Here is a 21,941-nt window from a genome sequence, read left to right as displayed (position 1 = left end):
AGGGAGAGCACTGGAGAGGAAAAGCGTGTAGGACAGGGAAATAAAACAGGCTGTTGTCAAAGAGAGAGGAGAGTATGTGCCTGCCAGGGGCTGATCATTTCCCAGGGTTCTCTATGAGCAGCGAATAAGCCAGAAGAGTACTCGTGTGGGAGAATCATTTCCTTCCTCATGATGACTGGACAGGATGGGCAGCAACCTGCCTCCCCTTCAAACAGCTGGGTCTGGAGAAAGCGTTTAGGAGGCTCCACATCTGGTTTCATGAAGCATAGGGGAAAAAAGTATGTTCTATGTCTCCCAGTCAAACCTCAGAGAGTCCTCTGAACTCCCAACAGTAAGGGCTTCCCCTCTGCATTTGTTCTGTGAAACACAAGACATATTAGTTTAAGATAATTGACATCAATCTCATCATCTCTTCATATGACCATCCTTCCAATGCCTTCGTGTCTGCCAGTGTATTTGAGATGGAACATCTTCTGGCCCATGAGAAACGTTTCTACCACCACCCCAGTAGTTTCTGGCTTATTCAGTTATCATACGAAAGCAGTCTCTTCTTTCTTGATGCAAGGAAGCATTGCACATGGTACCAGTTAGTTGTCGTTTGCCTGCCTGGACACCTTTGGTCATCCCTTTACCAACTCACTTTGCAAAGCATCCCTACTGGCTGTTACTTGTCCAAGCTGGCCACGCATAGGAACTCGATAGCTACCTTTCTTTGATGCTAAGTGTGGTGGGTCACCTGACCCCAATTCTTTGGGTCAATTTGTAATTCTTCAACATCTCTACAAGTATGACTAGGTGAAGGCTAGCATATGGCTAGGAGTACTACTTGTAAGACTATTCATGGGTCTTTCACATCCTGTACTACTGTACATTTTCATTTATGCGTGTGCCATCTCCATTCTTCCTGATCAAGGTCAAAGCCCATATCTCCGTTCTCTCTCTTGCTGGAGCTATGCTGCTTTCTACTCGGGGTGAATGAACTAAGATACGGAGACTGGTGGTGATGCCTGAAGCAACCATGCTAACCTCCTGGCCCTACAGATGGTCTATATGACATTCCATTTATACCAACCCCAATAGCTTCAATAGTCCAAGCTGTTTATAGAGACCCTCCCTCTGCATCTGCATTCACAATAATCCCTAATCCAGAAACCATATGCAAAGTGGGGCCATAACTATCATGGCTCCTTTATCCTTGTACTCCTAAGCACTTTTCTTCTCCATAGATTCTGCTTCCCCTCACCCCTACCTCATCCATTCTACTGTACGAATGAGAGGAGTTTTCTCAATGAAGGCTGCCAGGACTGTCCCCTGATCTGGAATCCTCCATCACAGACATTTCTCTGTGAATCTGGTAACAGATTGCTAAATTTCTTCTACAAATTGAAGTTACTGGGCCTCCTGCCCAAACAGATCATGATTTTATTTCCATCCCCAGGTTCAGCCAACAATGTCTTTAAATGCCAGCTCTGTGGAACTTTGAGTCATTTCCCAGGTGCTGGTGGTTTGCAGTAGAGATGATCGCCTTTATCAAATCTCCTACAAATATGGCTCGCCTGCCCGAGTCATAATTTACCCGCGGTGCTGACATCCTCTTCCTTCTTTTAAAACCTTTTGTTTGCTTTATCAGCCTCAGGTGTTTCATCCTCACTGTCCAATTTTATCCCTTGTGAATCTTCCTTTCCCCCTTGCCTAAGCATCATCACTGATCAAACTAGCACAGAGGGAACTGAGAGTGGGCAGTGCCCCTTGGCACCTAATGCCCATCTGTGAGCTCTGCAGGGAGACAGAATAAACATGAGGTAAGGAAGCTCAACATGGATTCAAAAAGCAGCCTCCTGCTTCAGGTTTTGTCCAAATCCTCTTGTGAAGAATAAGTCAACCCAAGATCACACCATAAGCCTGGTGTATTCGGACACCCTTGAAGAACACACTGAGAGGCTTAGGGCGGAAAATCCTCATCTTTAAACTGCTCGACCTGGTGAAACCTCATTCAGGAGACAAAGATGGTGTTTCAGCCTGCCTTTCCTTCCCCTTGAGAGCATATTCTCACTTGCACATTTTCAGACTTCCAGGGCTCTGATTTTGACTGAATTTCCTTACCTCCTACCAGAACACAAAGTCCCAGGAACTCCGTGTGAGCAGCATTTTGTCCCCAAGCCTAAACACTTGCGTTTTTCTCAACTCCAAAGAAACTGGGTTTCTTCTGTAGTGAGACCCTTCTGCTCTCAGAAACAAGCCCTACTTATAACCAAGCTAAGAAAGCTGTAATTAAAAGGCAACATAATAAAGTTCAGCTGTTGTGGATTTAAACAGCCCAACACACAGCATGCTTCCTTTCCTTGTTAAAAGGGAAAGAAAATGAAGGGAACAAAAATAACCCACAATCCTTTGCGGCTTCACCATGTATCTTCACACTTCTCAGGAGGCTCTGACGTCCCCTCAGACATTCTTTGATTTACATACCTCCAATGTGCAGGCAATCTGGTTCTCAGCTCAGCCCCTGAATCCTATCCCGATAGCAAATATTTGAATTGTAAAGGCTGCCATCATTAACAACTTTGTATTTTTACCTGACTTTAGTTTTTACCTGAATCGTCATAGAAACATGTTTCACCTTCCCAATAGGAAGCACACGAACTACTCTGATTTGCTTTCTCAGGAAGGAGAAAGGGTATATTAACATGAATCTCTGTTCTAGCCTCTCAGACATCTTTCTGTGCTGCAGGTAGACAAGGGCTACCTTGGCCCTCAGTCCACATGAGGCTAGTCGTAACTCAGAGCGTGGGCACCTCTGGACTTTTCCTAACCTGGCAGCCACATTTCTCCATCACCACGTCTCACCCAGCCTGTATCTAGAGAATCCCCATCTGTTTATAACTCAGCTGCTCTCCCAACAGAGTAAATTCTGCTCAGCTGGTCAAAGGACATCAAACACTCCATTCCCTTTACACTGCCTTCATGCCCTAACTTGATCTCAGGCAAGACTTGCTTTTCTTTTTGGCACTGATCTCATTTATGGAATCATACTGGAGAAATTTTAGAAAAACAATTAAGGCCCCAAACTACTTCATATTAATTATCTTAAGAAAAGGGGCCTTGGACTCAAGTCTAGAGTTTTTCTGTTGTTAATCCTTCCTACCACCCTTTCCTGCCCTCCAGCTCCTGCCCTCCATTGAAATATCAGCCTGCTGTGTGCTTGCTTCATTCCAAGGCAGAAAATTATTCATGATCACACCGTCACTGGCACAGAATGTCTTTCCTTCAGTTGGGTGTACATGCTGAACTTGCACGAACAGCTTGTGCCCAGTTCCCTCTGTTCATTGAGATTCAGTTGCTCGGGGTTTTGGAAGATTCTCAGTCACACCTCCCCCTGGGTGACTCCTAGATTTGGGTCGGCATTTTTACCATTACATGTGCAAGAGTGGAGTTATTTTCTAGAGGAAGAACCTGGACGCTTCTCTACAGGAGAATCTGTTCCATTTTCATCCCTGAGTCTCTTAGCAGAAATGGCACCGGCAGAAGCCTTCTCCTTGGTCAGGAGTGTTCAGCATTTTGAGGCTAAGAGATGATGTAATCTAAAAGTCTCAAATGGGATACCCACCTTTAAAGAAAAGCTCAACTCACTCATTCCCCCAGCGAAATGGACTGTAGACAGGGGCTGCCACTGTTTTTATTCGCATCCTATTTTTAGAGCCTTTTCAGGACCCTCCCCCTTGATCCATTAAATTTTATAATATCGTAACAGAAATCCAGGGTGCCTCCTGCTCTTTTTTATTCCATGACACCTGTCTTGACTAAAAGCAGTCCAAGAGGATTGTCCCTAAAGTGAATGACTGTCATGTGGGCTGTTCACAACCTCGCTTTTAACTATCTCTGCCGCACACCCCCGCAGCAATGCATAGGCTGTGACATTTCTGAACCCCACCCTTTTGGGACTCGGGCCAGCTCTGCAGTGTCCTTTCCTGCCCACCTTTTATTTGGCCTCATGCTGTTGCACCCAGCACACTCTGGCTTTGCATGTTCTGTTACTGGCTCTGAGGAAGCACATCTTGTTTAAACGGAATGCTGAGAGTGAAGTCGGACTCCTTTGATTGATAGTCTCACCCCAGATGATTTGGACTTGTTTTCCCACAAAATTGAAATCACCTTTCAGGCTAAAAGGGAGCCCGGATAAACACGACCTGGGGGAAAGGCATGGAGTCGTTTATGAAATGGGATGCTTAAGTGTAGGTTATTAAATTGTGTGTGGGTTGATGGTGAACGGCTGGTCTAGATTCTGTGTCCCTTGTCAGAAATTCATTTGAAAACTTAGGAAGATTTTGATTTAAATAAAGTCTTGGCTTAACTAGGAGCAAATGTCTTTAGAAACGAGAAGTATAGTATGCTGGCCACATTAGCGAAAAGGTGCCAAAGATGCTAATGGCCTCTCTCTCTCTCTCTCTCTCTCTATCTCTCCTATGGAATCAGAGGTTTCTCATCTGGAGTACCAAATACACACATGGCACATCCATGCCAAGAGGAAAAGAGAGGATTATAAAAACAAAACAGAAACTTGCGAAAGTGACCAAAGTATTAACAAGAACAAAAGTTATGAAAAAGCATACAATCTACACCACATAAATATGCAAATGTTTTCAGATAGAGAGAATCATTTGCACGGTTCTTTGTTTGACCCACAAATGTTTGCCTTTCTTGAATAACTGACCCTGGAGAATGAACACTACTCCCCCAAAAACAACAGCTTAAAATAAAAGTCTCAGTCTCTATATTTAGGAAAGTGAACAGCACCGCAAAGTCTAAAGTTGGCTGAGCCGGGATTAAAACCGTGAGGTAATACTCCCCAGAAGCCACTTGAGAAGTCCGTATCCTTGTCTTCACGGGTTCTTATCACTTTTCTTCGAGGGTTTCCATGACAAAGGTTTTTTTGTTGGTTGGTCAGTTTTGGGTTTTTTTCCCAGCATTTACCTCTTATAGGTGAATGATTTGCCTTGTTACGTAAGATGACTTGCCCACACCACCCACGCCACCCACCCCAACTTTCTGTTTTATTTCACGTGCTCCTTGAGGACACATTCTCTTCAAGGAGAGGCATCCCTCTAAGACCCACTTCTCTCCACATGCTAGGAACCTCCTCTTCTTCGGAGCACTCGAAACCCTTTTTCTGGACTTAGCCTCTCATGCTTCTCAGTACATCAATTAAAGACATTAATTGGAGGATGAGTTTTTAGATGAAGTTTTTGAGAACTATATCATCTCTAAGCAATTCTCCGGTACCCCCGTATCTCCACAGCTTTATTTAAATGTCAAAGGCAATTATGTTCTCTCCAGTAATTAAATAATACTCAGTGAACATGATACCTGCATCAGTTGGTACTTGGAATACACATGACTACATTTTTAGAAAGTAAGTCTTAGTATTTACTTTTGTCACTGCAGGACAAATGCCAGTCATACAGTGTGACTCTCCATCCCTTTCCTCATCCACCCACTTAGGATTATAATATTGTAATCATGAAAACATAGTGCTCAAGACAGAAAAGTAAAAATGAAAGACTACAGGATATAAGTAAACCAAGCTTTTCTTTTCTAAAATATGAAATTCAATAAATACATTGCCCTACATACTAAAGTTAAATGAAATTATCATCCGAAACTGAATGTATTTCGCACATGCATTTTCAGACAAAAATAAATAGTGTTGGTGAACATATACTGACATTTAAACTTTTTTTCAATGCTTAGACCGTTATCTTTTCTCCCACTTTACAAATGTATCCAATTTGGAAGATTTGTAAGTGACAATTCTGTTCAGAGACAAAAAGGTCACAATTCTAGTGCTATCTTAAGTATGTCATTCAAAATAAAAGAACAGATGACAATTTTTCTAAACCTTTGTGTAAATTGCCTTAGAAGTCCACTAGTGTTATATTAGCAATATAATATCTATCTACCTCTCAGAGTTTATGTCAATGTGTTGTGAAATCATCAGCCTCTCGGGAGAGAGTTCATTTACACTGCCAAGTGGTCAAAAACATTTCTCTGAATATCGAAATAGTCAGAGATATTTCATATGAAATTCATTTTTACAACTTTTCTTATCTTCCTGTATTCATAATTTTATTTCTGACATTTAATTGAGGGACTCTAAAATTCTAACCAGCCAAATGTTTACCAACAATCCTAGAACAGACCTAAAAGTTTTGAATCACTTGTATTCGTTGTAATTGGAATAGTTCTTCTTATTTAGAATGTATTCTTCTAGAGAAAAATCTAAAGTGTTCCCCAGGTTCCCAGCATGGTGGCTGAGACAGGCTGGAGGGCTGTTCATCTTCCCCCTCTGCCTTTTAGGGATCAGCTTCTGCTCCACCTCTCTAACATTACTGTGGAGGGTTTTATTTACAATACATTGTTTTTTGGGCATTTGTTATGCTTATAGAGGATGGTCTTTGAAATATAAATTAAGATAGAAATAGTAAAGTCCCATTAGAGCTTTATGAAATTGAGCCATAGGGATGCCTGCCAGAAAATAGATCTATATAAAAGTACCCTGTAAAGATATATGCCTCCATATACTTAATATCTTCTCAGATGTGCTAACTTTGTGTTGTTTCTGTGAAATCATCAGGGGGGAATTTTGACAGCTCTTTTGATGCAGAGAAGGGTGTTGGAACAATTGTCATCGCAAAGCCTTTGGATGCAGAGCAAAGGTCAGTCTACAACATGAGCGTGGAGGTCACCGATGGAACAAATGTTGCTGTCACTCAGGTAAGACGTTAAGCTACTAACAACAATGTGCGAATATCTGCTAAAAAGAAGAACAGAAGCCGTGGAAAAATAGATCCAGGGAGTAATAAATTATGGACATGGTTTCTTTTGTTCAGAAAATTGCTTGAGTGAACAACTGAGACAAAGGGTTCTATTGGGGATACAGAATTTGGCTGCTTCGTTCAAGTCAACTGTGGTTGGTTGTATATTCAAGAGTGATGTGGATCTGTTTCCTGGTCATTTACAATAGGGTTCTCTTTGACAACGGTCAACTTACAACGAGACATCCATGTTGTCTGTGTTAGCAAAGCATGAGATTCTTCCCCTCCTCGTTTCATGTCACTGAAATTTAAAACTGGAGATACCTAAGAGTCCATATTCAATTACATACTGAAATGGAAGTTACAGAAGCCAATTTCAAACAGCCTCAATAAAGGACAAAAGTGAGGGCTGGGTATTCACAGTAGCCTCTGTGCTCTGGGTTCTCTATCCCAACTGCACACTGTACCCTCTGACATAGAGCCTGGTATGAGCAGGTCCAAATAGCTGATATACAGCCCCAGAGGTCCTAGTGATGCTACCATACATCTGGGGTTGAGAAACTTCTGCTGTGCTTCTTCAGTTCATATGAAAGACACTGAGAATGAGAAGGAAACTTCTGGGCTTCTCTGTGATTCAAAACACCTCAGAACATGTTTCCAGGTGGGACTAACACAATGCTAGTAGCTCTTAGCACAGTGGATTTACCTTGAATGTAAGATTTTTTTGGGGGGGTTGTCATTCAGTGCCTTAAACCCAGCCCCACATGGAATGCTCTGCAATTCCACTCTTCCCTGCTTCTCTCTCTGTTGTTCCCACAAGCCCAGAAGCCATGAATGATTGATCTGGACCCTGGTCTCTGCTGGACCCAGATGGATATACAGAATTCATCTCAACACATTTAGATAGTTAGCAAGGAAGGTTTGCCAATGCAGAAGCAAGCGAGTAATGATTTATTTTAAATGTGATTTACACTTTTATGACCATGAAATTTGAAAGCAGGAGGAAGGGGACTTCATATGTTTATCCAGACAATTTTTCTCTTAGTCTGACACAGCTACAAAAAAATATAACTTGACTGTTTTCTTGTAAACAGAAAGTGGCAAAGGTTGAAGGGAGCAATGGGGTTCACTTAATGCAACCATTTGCTTTCCATTTGAATGTAGCTATAAATGGAAATGACCCACAGATACTTGATTCTCCTTTCCTGCTTCTCGAGTGACCACAGAACCCTGTTTGCCTCAGACAGTCCCATTTGTACCCATTACCCCAGAGAAGGTATTAACACTACATCATATAGTCTGATAATTGATCCAATTGGGACAACAAATTATGTATTCTTCCTATCTAAAACCACACGACTTCTTGGCATTTTCACAACTCAAATCTAGACACATAAATGAGACGCTCTGGCTAAGATTCCATGAGAACTGTACAGTTGAATAGCATGCTGGAAGACGAGCGCCAAACAATCCATGTGTCGGATTGCTATGTTGTCAGTGCTAATTCACTTTAAATGGGAACTTTAAATTAGATTTTTTAAATTAGTGGTTTCTTGGCATATTCAATGCCAGTTCGTCTGTGCTACTTACAAAACCCAAGACATATTTAAGTAAAATACCAATAAGCATGGGATCCTATTCATTTCCAGACTTTGCTCTAGGGTTTTAAACCAGCTGAATTAAACAGTGTTCAGTCCGTCTAGAATCTATAATTCTCTAAGTGTTTTCAGAACTAATGAATAGATAGAGTCTACATATCCAATAGGGTCTATCTAGAAGGTACAGCAGATCTCAGAGGTACAAAGCACTCATGTTAGCAATGATACTGCAAAAGTTAACAGGAAGATATTTAGAATGTTACTAGGATGAGATGAGTAACATTTAGTAGTATCTATTTTGTAAATGTTTCTTCATGCCATATGCAATGCATTAAAGTTATAGTAGTATAGCTTTGATTGTTGTTTGAGACAGGGTCTTACTATACTACCTATAGTAGCCTCAAACTTCTGAGCTCAACAATCCTCCTGCCTCAGGTCCCATAGTAGAAAAGACTGAAGCATACATCACTACAGTAAGCTAATGCAGACTTGAGGCTATATGTGTAATATACACTCACTAAACTAACATGGAAGTGTACACTGCATATCTTTGAATGCACTTGTCTGAGACCATCTTTTTCCAAACTTATTTACAGTTAGACTTGGTTCACAAGCATTTGTAAACAGTCTGAGAATTGGGGTGAACTTGGAGGTCCCCCTAACAAGAGCAAATTAAAGAGATTAATAAAGATTTTTCTTGTCTAAAATATCCAAGTCATGACCTTAAGGAATGAGAACTCAGTTTTCAAAGCATGTACTGTGTATCCTCATCAAGACTCTTGCCATCAAAGGCAATGTTAGACCTTTCTGTTCACCAGCCTTGGTCACTCCCGAATGATTCACCTTTACCCAGCCTTCCCTTGACATGCAGCAAAAATGGTTCTCTGCTCCAGTGTGAGGTACATTGAAGCAATAGGATATTTGGGGAATAAACAGTGCAGTCTAAACTTCTTTTAGAAACTGCTAAAATATGCTCAAATCCATGACCTCAGACAATGTAATGATTCTACCATCAAACAGATACCTTTCTCCACTAGATTAATGTTCTGTAGTTTCCAAACCACCTGTTCAAAATTCCTTGGGGGACATTTCTTTCCTTTGTTCACATGAGATCATAAAACATGGTAGGGCATAGGCTTCCTGTCAGCCATAAACAACATGTTGAATTTTACTTCACAAATATCAAATAAATCAGAGCCTCCGGGATTCAGTGTCAACATGAAACCACTCCTTCATCTTCAGTCTTGTCCTGTTCTTCTGGCTGACTCTCACTGGGTTCTTGTTCCTCAGAGCTACAAAATCTGATGATACATAAATATCCCTTTCTTTCAAAAGATTGCCTAGGCTGATTGCAGAATGTAAAGTAGCCTGTGCACTTCGCATTACAAGGATTTCAAAGAACTTGATATGAAAACCAAGCATCCTCACTTGGGCAGAAGCCACCTGATGAGATGGACAATGGCTTCTGCATGACATTGGGTGGGTTTGGTGATAGATATTATTGCACTTTTCATATTACAACACACAACAGAAGTGACCACACATTACCATAGAAACCCAAAGATAAGCAAGGACATCTGGATTAAAAGGGAAAGAGGAAAGAGTGAAATTGTCTCTGGACTGTCTGCTTCAAGTAAAAATGAAGAATATCAAGGATCCCTGGTTATTGCAAGCAGCAATATTGGGAAGTATCCAGAAAGTGGGACGGAGGGCTAATAAAGACAGAATAAAACACCGAAGAAGAGTCACCATCCATGCCAATCTAAGTAGAATTATATGGTTTTAAGTGGATCCCAGTCCTAGACCCAGGTAAGACATTGGTCATTGGTGTTAGAAAGGAGCCAAGATGCTTTACAGAAATAGCTAACCTCATGTTTAGGGCAAGAGTATCAATCATTTGACCCTACTAAAGACTCATGAGGTCATGTTAAAAAGGTGACCAGAGGCTGCTTAAATTGACTTTCACTAGATGTACAAGGGTAGGTCCATCAAGTTTCACAATAACTTTAGCAAGCAGCTACCAAGAACACTCATTACAGGCAGAATTTGTATCCCATGACTCCCCTAAGAACATGTTTACACTCTAAATTTTAGAATTTTGATTTATTGCGTTACATGACAGAAGGAACTTAAGAGATATAATTTAGGTCACGGGTCTCCAGGTAGGATCTGTCTACTAAGAGAAGTTTATCTGTCAACTTTCTCCCAACTGGCATTAGAAAGGCAAGAAAGGGAGGAGACAGACAATCCAGTGCAAGGAGGATTTGAGGCAATTTGAATATGAAGGGAGCCTCAAGACATTGGGGAGCCATCAAGGAAATGGGGACCCCAATTCTATAACCAGAAGATACTATGTTGAGACTGAATAAGAAAGAAGAGCACTCGAAAAGAATGCATTTATTGCAATCTCGTCAGTTTGGCCTCGACATCTGTATTCAGAACTACAGGATAATAATATCAGGTGTTATTTTTTAATATCTAAAATGGTAATAACTTTTTTGAGGCATAAATATGAAACTCATTGACTACTGTCATTTCCATTTTATTGTTAAGGGGAAAAGTCCAATCAAGGTCAATTGGCTTGAGGAGAACCTGAACATCCACACAGGCAGATACTAGAGCCTACTTAGACTGGGCCAAGTCTAAAGGGAACACTTAGACTTTGGTATCTATTCTAAGACAGGAGCTGCAAGAAGCTTTTTAACTTGGTCTCCTGAGAAACATGACACCACCCGTACCTTCAGACTATGTCCTAGCTGTCCATAGGTCCAGCCTTCTCTTAGCATAATTTTAACCCCAAATGCATATGTTTCCAAGGATGATCCATTATGAATATGAATACTCTTCATACATCTCCCAAATCAGAGCTACTGCATCGTTATAGAAAATACAAACAAATGTAGAACATGGCTCTCCCAAAGGCTCAGTGGATGAAAAGACATGCAGATATATGACGTATAATGTTTACATAAGGAGGCACAACAAGTCCCACGAGGAAGGTCCATTTCCCTGTAACCCTGGAAAAGTAAAATCAAGAGTTAAAGAGGAGGAAATTGAGGTTCAGACTACTTAAGTAGCCTGCCTGGAATCACATAAAAGAGATACAAACCCACTTCTCCTTCGCAACATTCTTCTACACATTTATCTACAAAATACACAATTTTACCCACTAAGTAAATTACCTTAGATAGTCAAAACAATATTGACCCAGAATCAGGTGGCGCAAGTCCAAATTGGTGCTTGACCTTTGTGTATTCCCATGGAAGGCAGCTCACTCTAAGACTCGATCTTCTTCACAGTGAAATGACCCTCTGTGCACCACAGATGCTTTAAGAATGAAGAAAAATGAGACAGTTCTTGGAACCATCACATGCCGAACACATATATACTTTATTAATACAATCTGGTACTCAACGTAAAATTGGAATAACATACCTGATAACTCTTAATTACTTGCGTGGCCTTTTGTGTTGTAGGAGAAGGAAACAAAAGATAGTCCTGTCCAAGTAATCTAAAAGCTATGATGATTTGCTTCAGGGACTCTGGATATGGTATTTTGTGATTTTTTTTTTAATATCCTTTTTTCACTCAGGACATGCTTTGGGTTTGGAAAGCTAGAAAAGTGAGCTTGTTCTTGAGGGAGCCACAACCAAGTCTGACATTAAACATCTTCTTCCATAGCCTCCAAATGCTCAAGCCCAATATAAGCTGTCATGTGAGTTTGGCCTGCGTTGATTGGAATTGAGGTTAGGAAGACCTATGACATGATCCCTAAACCTAGTCTAGACCTTCCTTCACCCTGTGGAGTCCATCACTGGGACTGCTTGGAGTCCCTCGCTGCCCTACTTACTTAGAACACAAATTTTACCTTGACAAATCTCCCTTCTTGATGCCATTCTGTGTCTACATATATATGCTTCAAAAGGTAGAAAAGCAAACTATGTTTATTTTCTAAAGATGTTTGTTAGATCAGGGGACTCCCAGATATCTCTCCTCCCACAAGAGTTCTCTTAAATCAAATTTAATTTTATTTGCCCCAAACATGTGAAAAACAGGAGTGACACAAACTTTTGTTTGGTCTTTAAATTAAGGAATGGCCAAAGTGGCCCGGCAACATAGGCTAAAATACCATCTGAGAATTCCCGTTTTAAAAAAATCGAAGAATGATAGCATATTTCACTATATGTAACAGGTCTACGCCTGACAGCTTATGTGAAAATCAATTTTTGAAAATAGATTCTAATTTTCAAGGTAGCAGGAAATTTTCTACTCAAAATAATTTTTTAATCAATGTTTCTGAGAGGAGACTAGGCATGCCATTTATCTGTTTTGTGAATTACATATATTTGTTAGCACATATATGATGTAAATGTATTCTGAATGCATATATAACCTAAGTGCATGAGAGGATGATTATGAGTAAATATAGAACTGGCTCTGAAGAACCAGATTTGGATCCAACCTTGTTCTTGTGACTCTGGGCACATCCATTAACATTTTCTCCATTGAGAAACCAGATATAATACAGTCTAAGGAGCAAATATGATGCACATTTCTATACAGAAAGCAACTGTGATATAAGTTTTCTATTCATAATTCCAAAATAAAATCCATACACTGAGGAAGTGTGTTTTAAAAATGTGCCTTTAAAGATGTTTTAAATATGGCTTAGAAATGGCAACAGAAGCAGAACAGAATTTCAGTAATTGAGGATTTAATTGGTCTTGCCCAACAATTCGCCCCCGAGGACTGTTCTACCATGGGCATTTGTAAAGCGGGGCTTTGGCACCTCCCCAGACTTAGCTTAGAGGAGCCTTAGAACACAACATGTTTGTGGGGGGCAGCATTGAAACCAGTCCTGGAGATACTTCCCATGCCTGGGTTCCCTCCTGCCTTGAGTCCTTTGTGCTTTTGTAAGCTTTTCAATTACCACGTTGAACACAACATCTTTGAGAGCTACTTTGCTTTGTTAGTTCTGGAGCTCACAAATGGCCCCAACTGTGGGAAATAAAAAGCAAATGAGGAGAAGGAAGTCTTTTTACAGAGGAATACTTGTTCTGACTGTAGATTAGGCTCAGGACAAAGCAAGCAGAAAGAGGCAAGCATTTCAAGACCACGTCAACTTTGAAACTCCAAGAAGGTCAGGGCAGTCTGCTGGCCAGAAAGGCTTTTACATCTGTTGATGTAACTGCCAGTCTGAAAACAAATATTTTAGCATCTTGACTAAGTTACTTAACTTTTCAAAGAATTGGCAGCCAAAGAATGCAATATGTTTTGCAAATACATGGGAGATAAAAAACAATACCCAAAAACTCTGTTGGCACACTCCTTGACCTTTCTTGCAAGTACAAACTAGGGGACAAGGTCTGTGCCTGTTAGTGTGTCCTGTAAGTGAAAACTGTGAGTCCACAAATGTGGTGAAAATGGTTTTCATCCCGCTCAGCAAAGCACATCTCAACCATGGTAAGCAGCTATGCTGCTATATGTAAGGGTAGAGCATGTCTGGCTATATTTATATGACAGAAAATCAATGATTTTCTAGAATACAGTCAGATGCTGAAATATTAATTTTGGTTGTTAGCCCAGTCTTTAACAGCTGAGCCACCTCTGCAGCTCAAGATACAATGTAATAGAAATATCATTAGTGATTCTTCTCTCAGTCAGGCATGAGATAAGAACAGGTACCACCTGACTGCAATGTGAAACTGTGCCAAAAGGAACAGAGCAATCAGGCAAGATAAAACACTTTGACCCACAAAAATTATAAAGGAAAAGGTAAAACCACCTCTAGTTCCCCATACATCCCTAAAAATGTAACACTGAAAGAAATGCAGAGCCCTGGAGAGAAAAATTAAGCTAGATCTTGCCCTCAGAAAATATCCCAGGAAAAATTTCAAACGTACCAGAAATGAAAACGAAGGAAAATAAAACATACAAATGCCATCTATAAAAACAACAAGGATTCATCTACACCAGGGAGCCCAACTGACTCACCACCCAGAAACAATGGTTAGCTGGAAGCATTTTCTTCTGCGAGGCATGCTAAAGCACTCATACCCAGAATAAACTCCATGGCAGAATTTAGCACAACCTTGTCATTTATATCGCCACGTTTCCAGAAGAGAAGAAGGAAGAGTAATCCTCTAGCCCACAGAAGAATGCGCCAGCATACGCAGCTGAACAGAAAGAGAAGCACCAACTGTTCCGAAGTGTGTGAATCTCTGCTCGTTGTCACTCATAATAGGAGCGTGCACATGAAAGCAACACTGAGGTACCACTTCTCATCCAGCAGGCTGGCAGGGGCCCCAAGTCTTCCCACACACCCCGTTGGCAAGGCTGGAGTGACAGTCGTTTATACATATTGTTGTGGGAATGCAGTGCACATTGATCAAACCTTGGAAGAGTGGAACGTAAAAATGATTTCACAAAACTATAGAAACATTTATCCTTCCATCAAACTGTCCTAGCGTTAGGACCCAACGGTATGCCAGAAAAATTAAGAGACACAGGCACATTTGTCTTTCTTACATACTCAAAGAACAAATACTAGAAAAGACTTACCGAGCCCAGAAAGGATGACCTGAACTGACCAGGGTATCAGGCAAGGTCCTCAACACTGCCTGGGGCAATGGATGACACCTTGAGCAGCTAGCGGCTCGCCCTACACCCACTAGATATCACGTGCACCCCTCCTTTCAGTTGTGACGATGAACACTTATCTCCAGATGCTTCTGAAGTGACTCTTATGCCAGTTGGGAATAATATACATTTTCTACTCTTTGTAATTCCTAATATTAATAATAAGTGAAATAGTGTGGTAGGGAAGTGTATATGGTATCGCCATATTGACAAAACAGATGAGAAGCCATGTGCTCTTAATAAAAGTTATCTGCAAGAAAGGACAGGATAACAGGGAAGCCAAGCTTCTTTAAATTCTTTCCTCTTTTCCTTCAATAGCCTAATAATTATCCAATGGATCTTGATCACATCTACCCCCATTTCCTCTTATTCCTCTCCAAATCCCTCTTTTCTAGCAATTCTCCTCTTATGTTCTTTTCCCTTTGACTCATAGAAACCTCCCTGAAGATCCTTTTGGTCTTATTTTAAAATGACGAAATAAAAAATTAAATGTTGAAAAAGCAAGTATGTGAGTCAAGCCTGTATCCAAACAGAGCTGACATATTTTCTTCTTTAACAGTGACTTAAACTGGGCACATACTCAGGGATGAACTCTTTAGGCATCCTAAGAAATCTTCCTGCCCCTGGTGCTGTCTTCTATGAACATGTCTAAGTTCCATAATAAAGTCCCCAGGCTCCTTGGTTTAAAAACGGCACTGTTTCAAATTAAGTCCTGAACTCTCCTTATTGGTTCAGGTAATATATCATTCCCTATCCTGAAAAAAAAAACTTCTAAAATGTGGAAATAAATGGAAGCAAATTATATGTGAATCCTATTCTGGAGGAAAAGTATGGCAAGGGATGTTAATCATTTAGTTCAACTTGGAGTTCCTCTGTGGAGATTCATCTCAGGAACAAAAGCACTGAAAAACAATATCAACTTGTTTTGGATAACTCTAATAGAAATGCAGGCCTTATTATTCTGAGTCCTTTGCACTTGTATTTCAAACAAAACAATGACTAATTATGATTTTGTCACTGATTATAAAAAATGTCAGCATCAAGAGGGGGCGAGAAATGCAGAAACAATGACACCAAATAAAATTGGAAACATCTGGGAACTCATGAAATTTTGATTATTTTTCTAGTTCTCTCCTAATTTTGTCCAGTTGATAAAAGCAAAATTCAAGTCAATCCACTAACAAGAATTCCCAGTACTAGATTGCAATCTCAAAATAGCATTTCTAACAAAAGGAAGAAAAAGAAAAACCAAAGATTTTTTTTGGAGCAATAGATAATGCAAGAACAGAGAATGTTCCAAGACAACCCTAAGAAAATATTACCAGATTATCAGAAAGTAAGGGAGCTGGTTGGGAATGTAGTTCAGTGCCAAAATACTTACCTAAAAGAGTAAGAGCCTAGATTCTGGCCCTAGCAATCAAAATCAATAAATAAATAAATCATTCAATCAAAGAAGAAACAGAGGGAGTGAGAAAAGAAGAAAGGGGGTAAATCTAAGAACAGCAGGACTGGGTCAAAAAGACCCTCAAGCTGCAATGTAAAGACTATCATACTGGCCAAGGAAAGATGGCCCATTGCAGTGAACATGAAGCTTGCAGTGGATACAAGAGTCGAATGTGATCAAACTAGGTAGGGCACCGAAGGATAAATGTCTTATTCTTACTGTGCCAAAATCCATACCATTATCGTTGTGCTAATAATGTAGTGCCGGGCCGTAACAACTATATCACCCCTCCCTGGCCGATGCTCAGTAAACATCGTAAAAGTGGAGGCTGAACAGTGGGGAGAGCCAGGGATTGGGAGGACACGAGCATAACAGTGTCTTCTGGACATGACAGGACAGTTGCGCCCAAGATTTCAGAGAGGCTGTTGTTGCCCTGGCCAAAACCTACACAAGGTCAAGCCAGTCCACATCCCATCATAGAAAAGAGAAAGAGTCATAAAATCTCACCTCAGCTGATGTTCTGGGGGAGGGAGGGTCAGTTTATTTAAGGGTGTGGCCACTGGTAACTAAGCGTGCGTCGATGCACCTGTGAGTATATGAAGCACGAATTGAACGCCGGGTGGTGGTGGTTTTTTCTTTTAATATTTACTTAAAAGAGATTATTTATCTTAAGTGCATGAGTGTATATCTCCATATGCATATCTGCATGTACACCTGCATGACAAAAGAGGGCATCAGATCACATTATAGATGGCTGGAAGAAACCATGTGGCTTCTGGGAAATGAACTCAGGACCTCTGGAAGAGCAGTGGGTGTTTTTGACCACTGAGCCTGTCTCCACCCACACTGAGTGTTTTTTAAGAGGAAAGGGGACCACGAAGTTCAGAAGGAGGTAGGCAGTAGCTCTGAGAGGTCTCAGGAGAAGGATTGGGGACCAATAAATATGATCAAAATACATCAAACAAAATTCTCAAAGAGTTAATAAAATATTATATTTGAGAGAGAGAGAGAGAGAGAGAGAGAGAGAGAGAGAGAGAGAGAGAGAGGCATTTCCTTGATTTTATTAAGTGGGAGAGCCCAACCCACTGTGAGTGGTGGTACTCCAGGGCCAATGGTCCTGAGTTGTGTAAGAAAGCAGGCTGGTTAAATGTCTCTGCATTGCCTCTGCCTCAGTTTCTACCTCCAGGTTCTTGCCTTGAGTTCCTCCCTTGACTGCCTTTGATGATGGACTGATAGGAGCATGTAAGATGAGAGATGAGTTGTTTTGGTCATGATATTTATCACAGCATATCACATAGAAACCTTAATAATAAAAAATGCAAACAAAAACTTGATAGAGCACAATTACACTTAAAAATATTCATCATTGCCCACTCTCAGTGGAGCTAAGGAAGCATCGACTTACTTTGAAATAAGGGAAAGAGTTAGTAGTTACCCTTCCTTTCCTCTGCATGGTAATCGAATAGCAAGCAAAGACCTGAGAAGTTTCTTATATGGGGCTTTTCCAGCTAACAAGCAAGGAGGTATCCTAGAATCGGTTCATTAAACATTTTAAATTTTCCCACTGATTAGTCCCTAATGATCACCAATGACTGCTAGCAAAGCAGAAGAACGCATCTTCAGAAGGGCACGGTGTCACTCTAGAAGAATGTGTGCAAAACTAAATAAAATTGAATAGGAACTTGAGCAGGAAGCACGCCATGCCTCCTGGACCACACTAGCAATGGATAACAAGTCTGAGGCCTGATCCTGGAGAGAAAGGCCACGGGGATGCTGTAAGCAAACCTCAGACTGGGAACTACACAGAAGAACCTCAGTGTCTTCCATGCACTGATCAGCACGAGGAAGAGAAAGTCCTGAGGATTTACAACGAGATAGAGGGAGATTCCATATGAAGGGACATGATAAATACGATGCTTGAGCCCTTTGTACCACAAATACGTTTATGCATGCATATATGCAGCGTTTTAACAGTGGAGATATATTAGCACTGAGTGTACATTTACCACTAAGGAGTTGTATTTTTGGTTTTTAAGATAGGGACAATAATGTTGTTGTAAGTATTTATACATGTGTTTTTATTTATTCTAAGAGCCCCCTACCTCTTCGAAATTCATACTGAAATGATTTGATAACTGTGATTTGCTTCAAAACAATCTGGGGTGACCCATAGAGATGATTACAGATTAAACCAGATTAGCCATGGGCTGATCACTGTCAAAGCTGAGTGATCAGCATAAGTCCTGCCCAGAAAGTTCCATAGCATGGTGTCTTATGGAGGAACAATGGTAGCTTCGTACTGTAGCTATCTGAGCAAGTTTATGGATAGTTTTCTTTCAGATAAAGGACAAGCACAGGGTGAGGCTATGGGTGCTGAGAAGCTCTGAGCACAGTTCAACCCACCTGCACTCCCTATGGGTACTAAGAAACTCTGAGTACAGTCCAGCCCACCCAATACTCCCTCCTTCCTGTACCCTACCTCATCTTGATCTATTTCTGTACTTCATATTAATTACCTGTTTCATTGATGTAAAACAAGTACTTGGCAAAACGATTACTTCAGGGTTGATTTTGTCTCATGGCTTGGTAGGATACATTCCACGGTGATGGGCAAACAAGGCTGCAGGACTGTGAGGGGCTGGTCAGCTTGACTCCTTCCTTTTTCCTTTTTACTCAACCTGGTACCCCAGCCCATGTGGTGATGCCCCTAAAATTCTAAGTGGGACTTCCATCATCAGATAAAACTCTCTAGAAACATCCTCAAAACCGTATGTAGAAGTGTGTCTCCTAGGAGATTTCCATTCCAGTTCAGTTGTCAAAGAAGTTTAATCCCTGTACTGTTGCAGTGTTTGCCCAAGATAAGAAATGACACATGGATAGGACTTTAGGCAATAAAAGCCTCCAAGGTCACCTTGTAATCACACACATTGTGCCCTAGATAAGTCCATAGAATTACCACCTCTCATGGCTATCTCAGCTGTTCAATTATTAATGAGATTATAGATCCAACCATAATTGATGCTGCTGCTAATGTGAACTGATGGTTTGCTGTCAACCATTTACCGGCAGCAGGTTTCTATAAGAGAACTTACTCTATGCTGAGATTGCTCCTAGAAGCTAGTATCCAAGTATACAGAGAAGGGGAAAATAAGAAGGTGACCTCTTTCACTGGCAATGGATGAGTTAATGTTTCTTATCATGCTGCCTTCTCTTAACTACAGGTATTTATTAAGGTGCTGGATAATAATGATAATGGCCCAGAATTCTCCCAGCCACATTATGACGTGACCATTTCTGAGGATGTGCTTCCTGACACGGAGATACTGCAGATTGAGGCCACAGACAGAGATGAGAAGCACAAGCTAAGCTACACCATCCACAGTAGCATCGATGCCATCAGCATGAGGAAATTCCGGATAGACCCCAGTACAGGCGTGCTCTACACTGCTGAAAGGCTGGACCACGAGGCCCAGGACAAGCACATCCTCAACATAATGGTAGGACCAGACTCATAGTTTTGCTCTCCTGACAGAACCATCAACCATACACCTCAGGAAGCCAGGGTCCTTAAATTCTATAAATCTAGCCTTTGCACTGTCAGGTTGCATGGAGTTTGCCTTTGTGTTTCACCGAAGAAGTTACTGCTCTAAGAGAGTAACTCCATATTTCTTGTCAACCTGAAATATTAGATGTATTCTGCAGGCGCTGGCTGTTCAGGAAATGCTGCTGACAGATAAGTTAGAGAGGAAAGCAACAGACAATGTTCCCAACTTTAGGGTTCGTTTGGAGCCATAAGATTGTGTCAAAAAGTTTAGAAGAATTCCTTGATTAGTTTTTCATGTAGTAATAATGTGTTCGGCCCACATAAAGCTCTGTCCTTGGAAGTATTTAGAGACTCAATCTATGATATACTCCACTGGTGTTGGACCTACTGATAATACTGGTGACCCAAAAAGAACTGAACATGAATTAAATTTTCAAAGACTCGTGGTTCTGAATTACCTTACCTTACCTTATCTAGAAGTGTTTTTGCATTTAACCTGAGGTTTTTGGTTAATCCATACAGTGGATAAGAAAGAGGAATAAAAAATATCATTGATTCACTTATTGCTTACAATCTGTCCCTGTGATGAGCCTCAGAGAAACATTGGTATATACAGCCTTTGCCTACCAGGGCCCCCATTACACTCCCAAGGAACAGGAGGGGTGACAGTGATTTAGTCTTGTGCACTGATTGAGTTCAGGATGCCTAGGCCTATGACTACCCAAGTCATCAACAACAGAAGCAACTTTTTTCCTTCACTGGGAATATTCTTGGGTAAGAGGTAACTTGAGTGCCATGCCCTCAGCTATAGTTTCCACTTAAGACTCCAGGAAACAGGGGTTCCCAGAGGCCACCTGGTAGAGCACTATAGCCACTCATACATTCACGCTTTCACAGATACCCCTGAGTACATATTGTGTACCAAGCACTGAGACTGTCAGTCTTCACACTTTTGGGACCAATGCTCAATTTGTTAAAAAAAAAAAATCCACAAATAGAGTTTGGTTGTATCCTTGGGCATTTGTCAATCCAAGCTATAGAAATCCAGCATGGCATACTGGCCATCATGATGTTTGCATGATGTGTCAGGAGCAGAAGCCTGACATCAGTGACTAACCCCATTCTTGTTTTTCAAGTCATTTCTGTTCATCTTTTCCTCAGGAAATTAAAAAATCAGTCTGGTCCCTCACTGTCATTCATTGTTTATGTAGGTAGATGCTTAGAACAACCAACTGCTCTAGGTCACCCTTTTCCAAGCCTTACCTGCTCGTTTCTTCTGTGAACTAGTCATGAAAATATTTTGCTCCTTGATAGCTCCTTTTGCATATGTTCCAATGTCTTCACATCTCTCTGGAGTTACACAGTCTAAAACTGAGCAAGCCAAGGGTATTAATCCAGTTAACAACACATCAGATACTGCACCGCATGGATAAAGGATAGATTATTCACAAGCCTCAGCTACATGCAATTCAGGGGAATCTTAAAGTTATTAAGCAGATTCACAGGGCAAAATCACACTGAGATTCCCAATCTTAGAAGTTATTACTGAGGGCATCCTTCCAGTGGTCACATTTCTCTCACAGCTCTGAGCTGTGTTCCTAAAAACATCACTTGTCACTATTACCATCGTTTTATTCCTTCTACTCTTTCCTTGGTATTTCATCTTAGGAAGTTGAGTGTTCTCCCTCTCCTCTTCCTCCTCACAATAAGGGATTGTAAATGTTTTCCACTCTGGCATTTAACTGTTTTGTGTTATGCCATTCTCTTGGCCTGCTTGTATCACCCATTTAGAAGACTGTACTCTTCTTTTTTTTTTTTTTTTTGAGCTGAGGACCGAACCCAGGGCCTTGTGCTTGCTATGCTAGGCAAGCGCTCTACCACTGAGCTAAATCCCCAACCCGACTGTA

General features: G+C 40.9%; 1 protein-coding gene across 4 annotated transcripts in view; it reads left to right on the top strand.

The window, feature by feature from the left end:
* The window catches only part of Fat3 (FAT atypical cadherin 3), a 456,579-nt gene that overhangs the window by 351,710 nt on the left and 82,928 nt on the right, over positions 1–21,941 (top strand). For all 4 annotated transcript variants that reach the window (XM_032911177.1, XM_032911175.1, XM_032911176.1 and 1 more), the window contains 2 exons: positions 6,629–6,768; positions 19,712–19,987. In XM_032911177.1, coding sequence (XP_032767068.1) covers positions 6,629–6,768; positions 19,712–19,987 — 416 coding nt within the window. The remainder of the gene's footprint in view (positions 1–6,628; positions 6,769–19,711; positions 19,988–21,941) is intronic.

This window comes from Rattus rattus, chromosome 8 (genome assembly GCF_011064425.1).
Source record: "Rattus rattus isolate New Zealand chromosome 8, Rrattus_CSIRO_v1, whole genome shotgun sequence".
Lineage (NCBI taxonomy): Eukaryota > Metazoa > Chordata > Mammalia > Rodentia > Muridae > Rattus > Rattus rattus.
The sequence above is the reverse complement of the archived record's forward strand: the minus strand, read 5'-3'. Positions and strand labels throughout refer to the sequence as shown.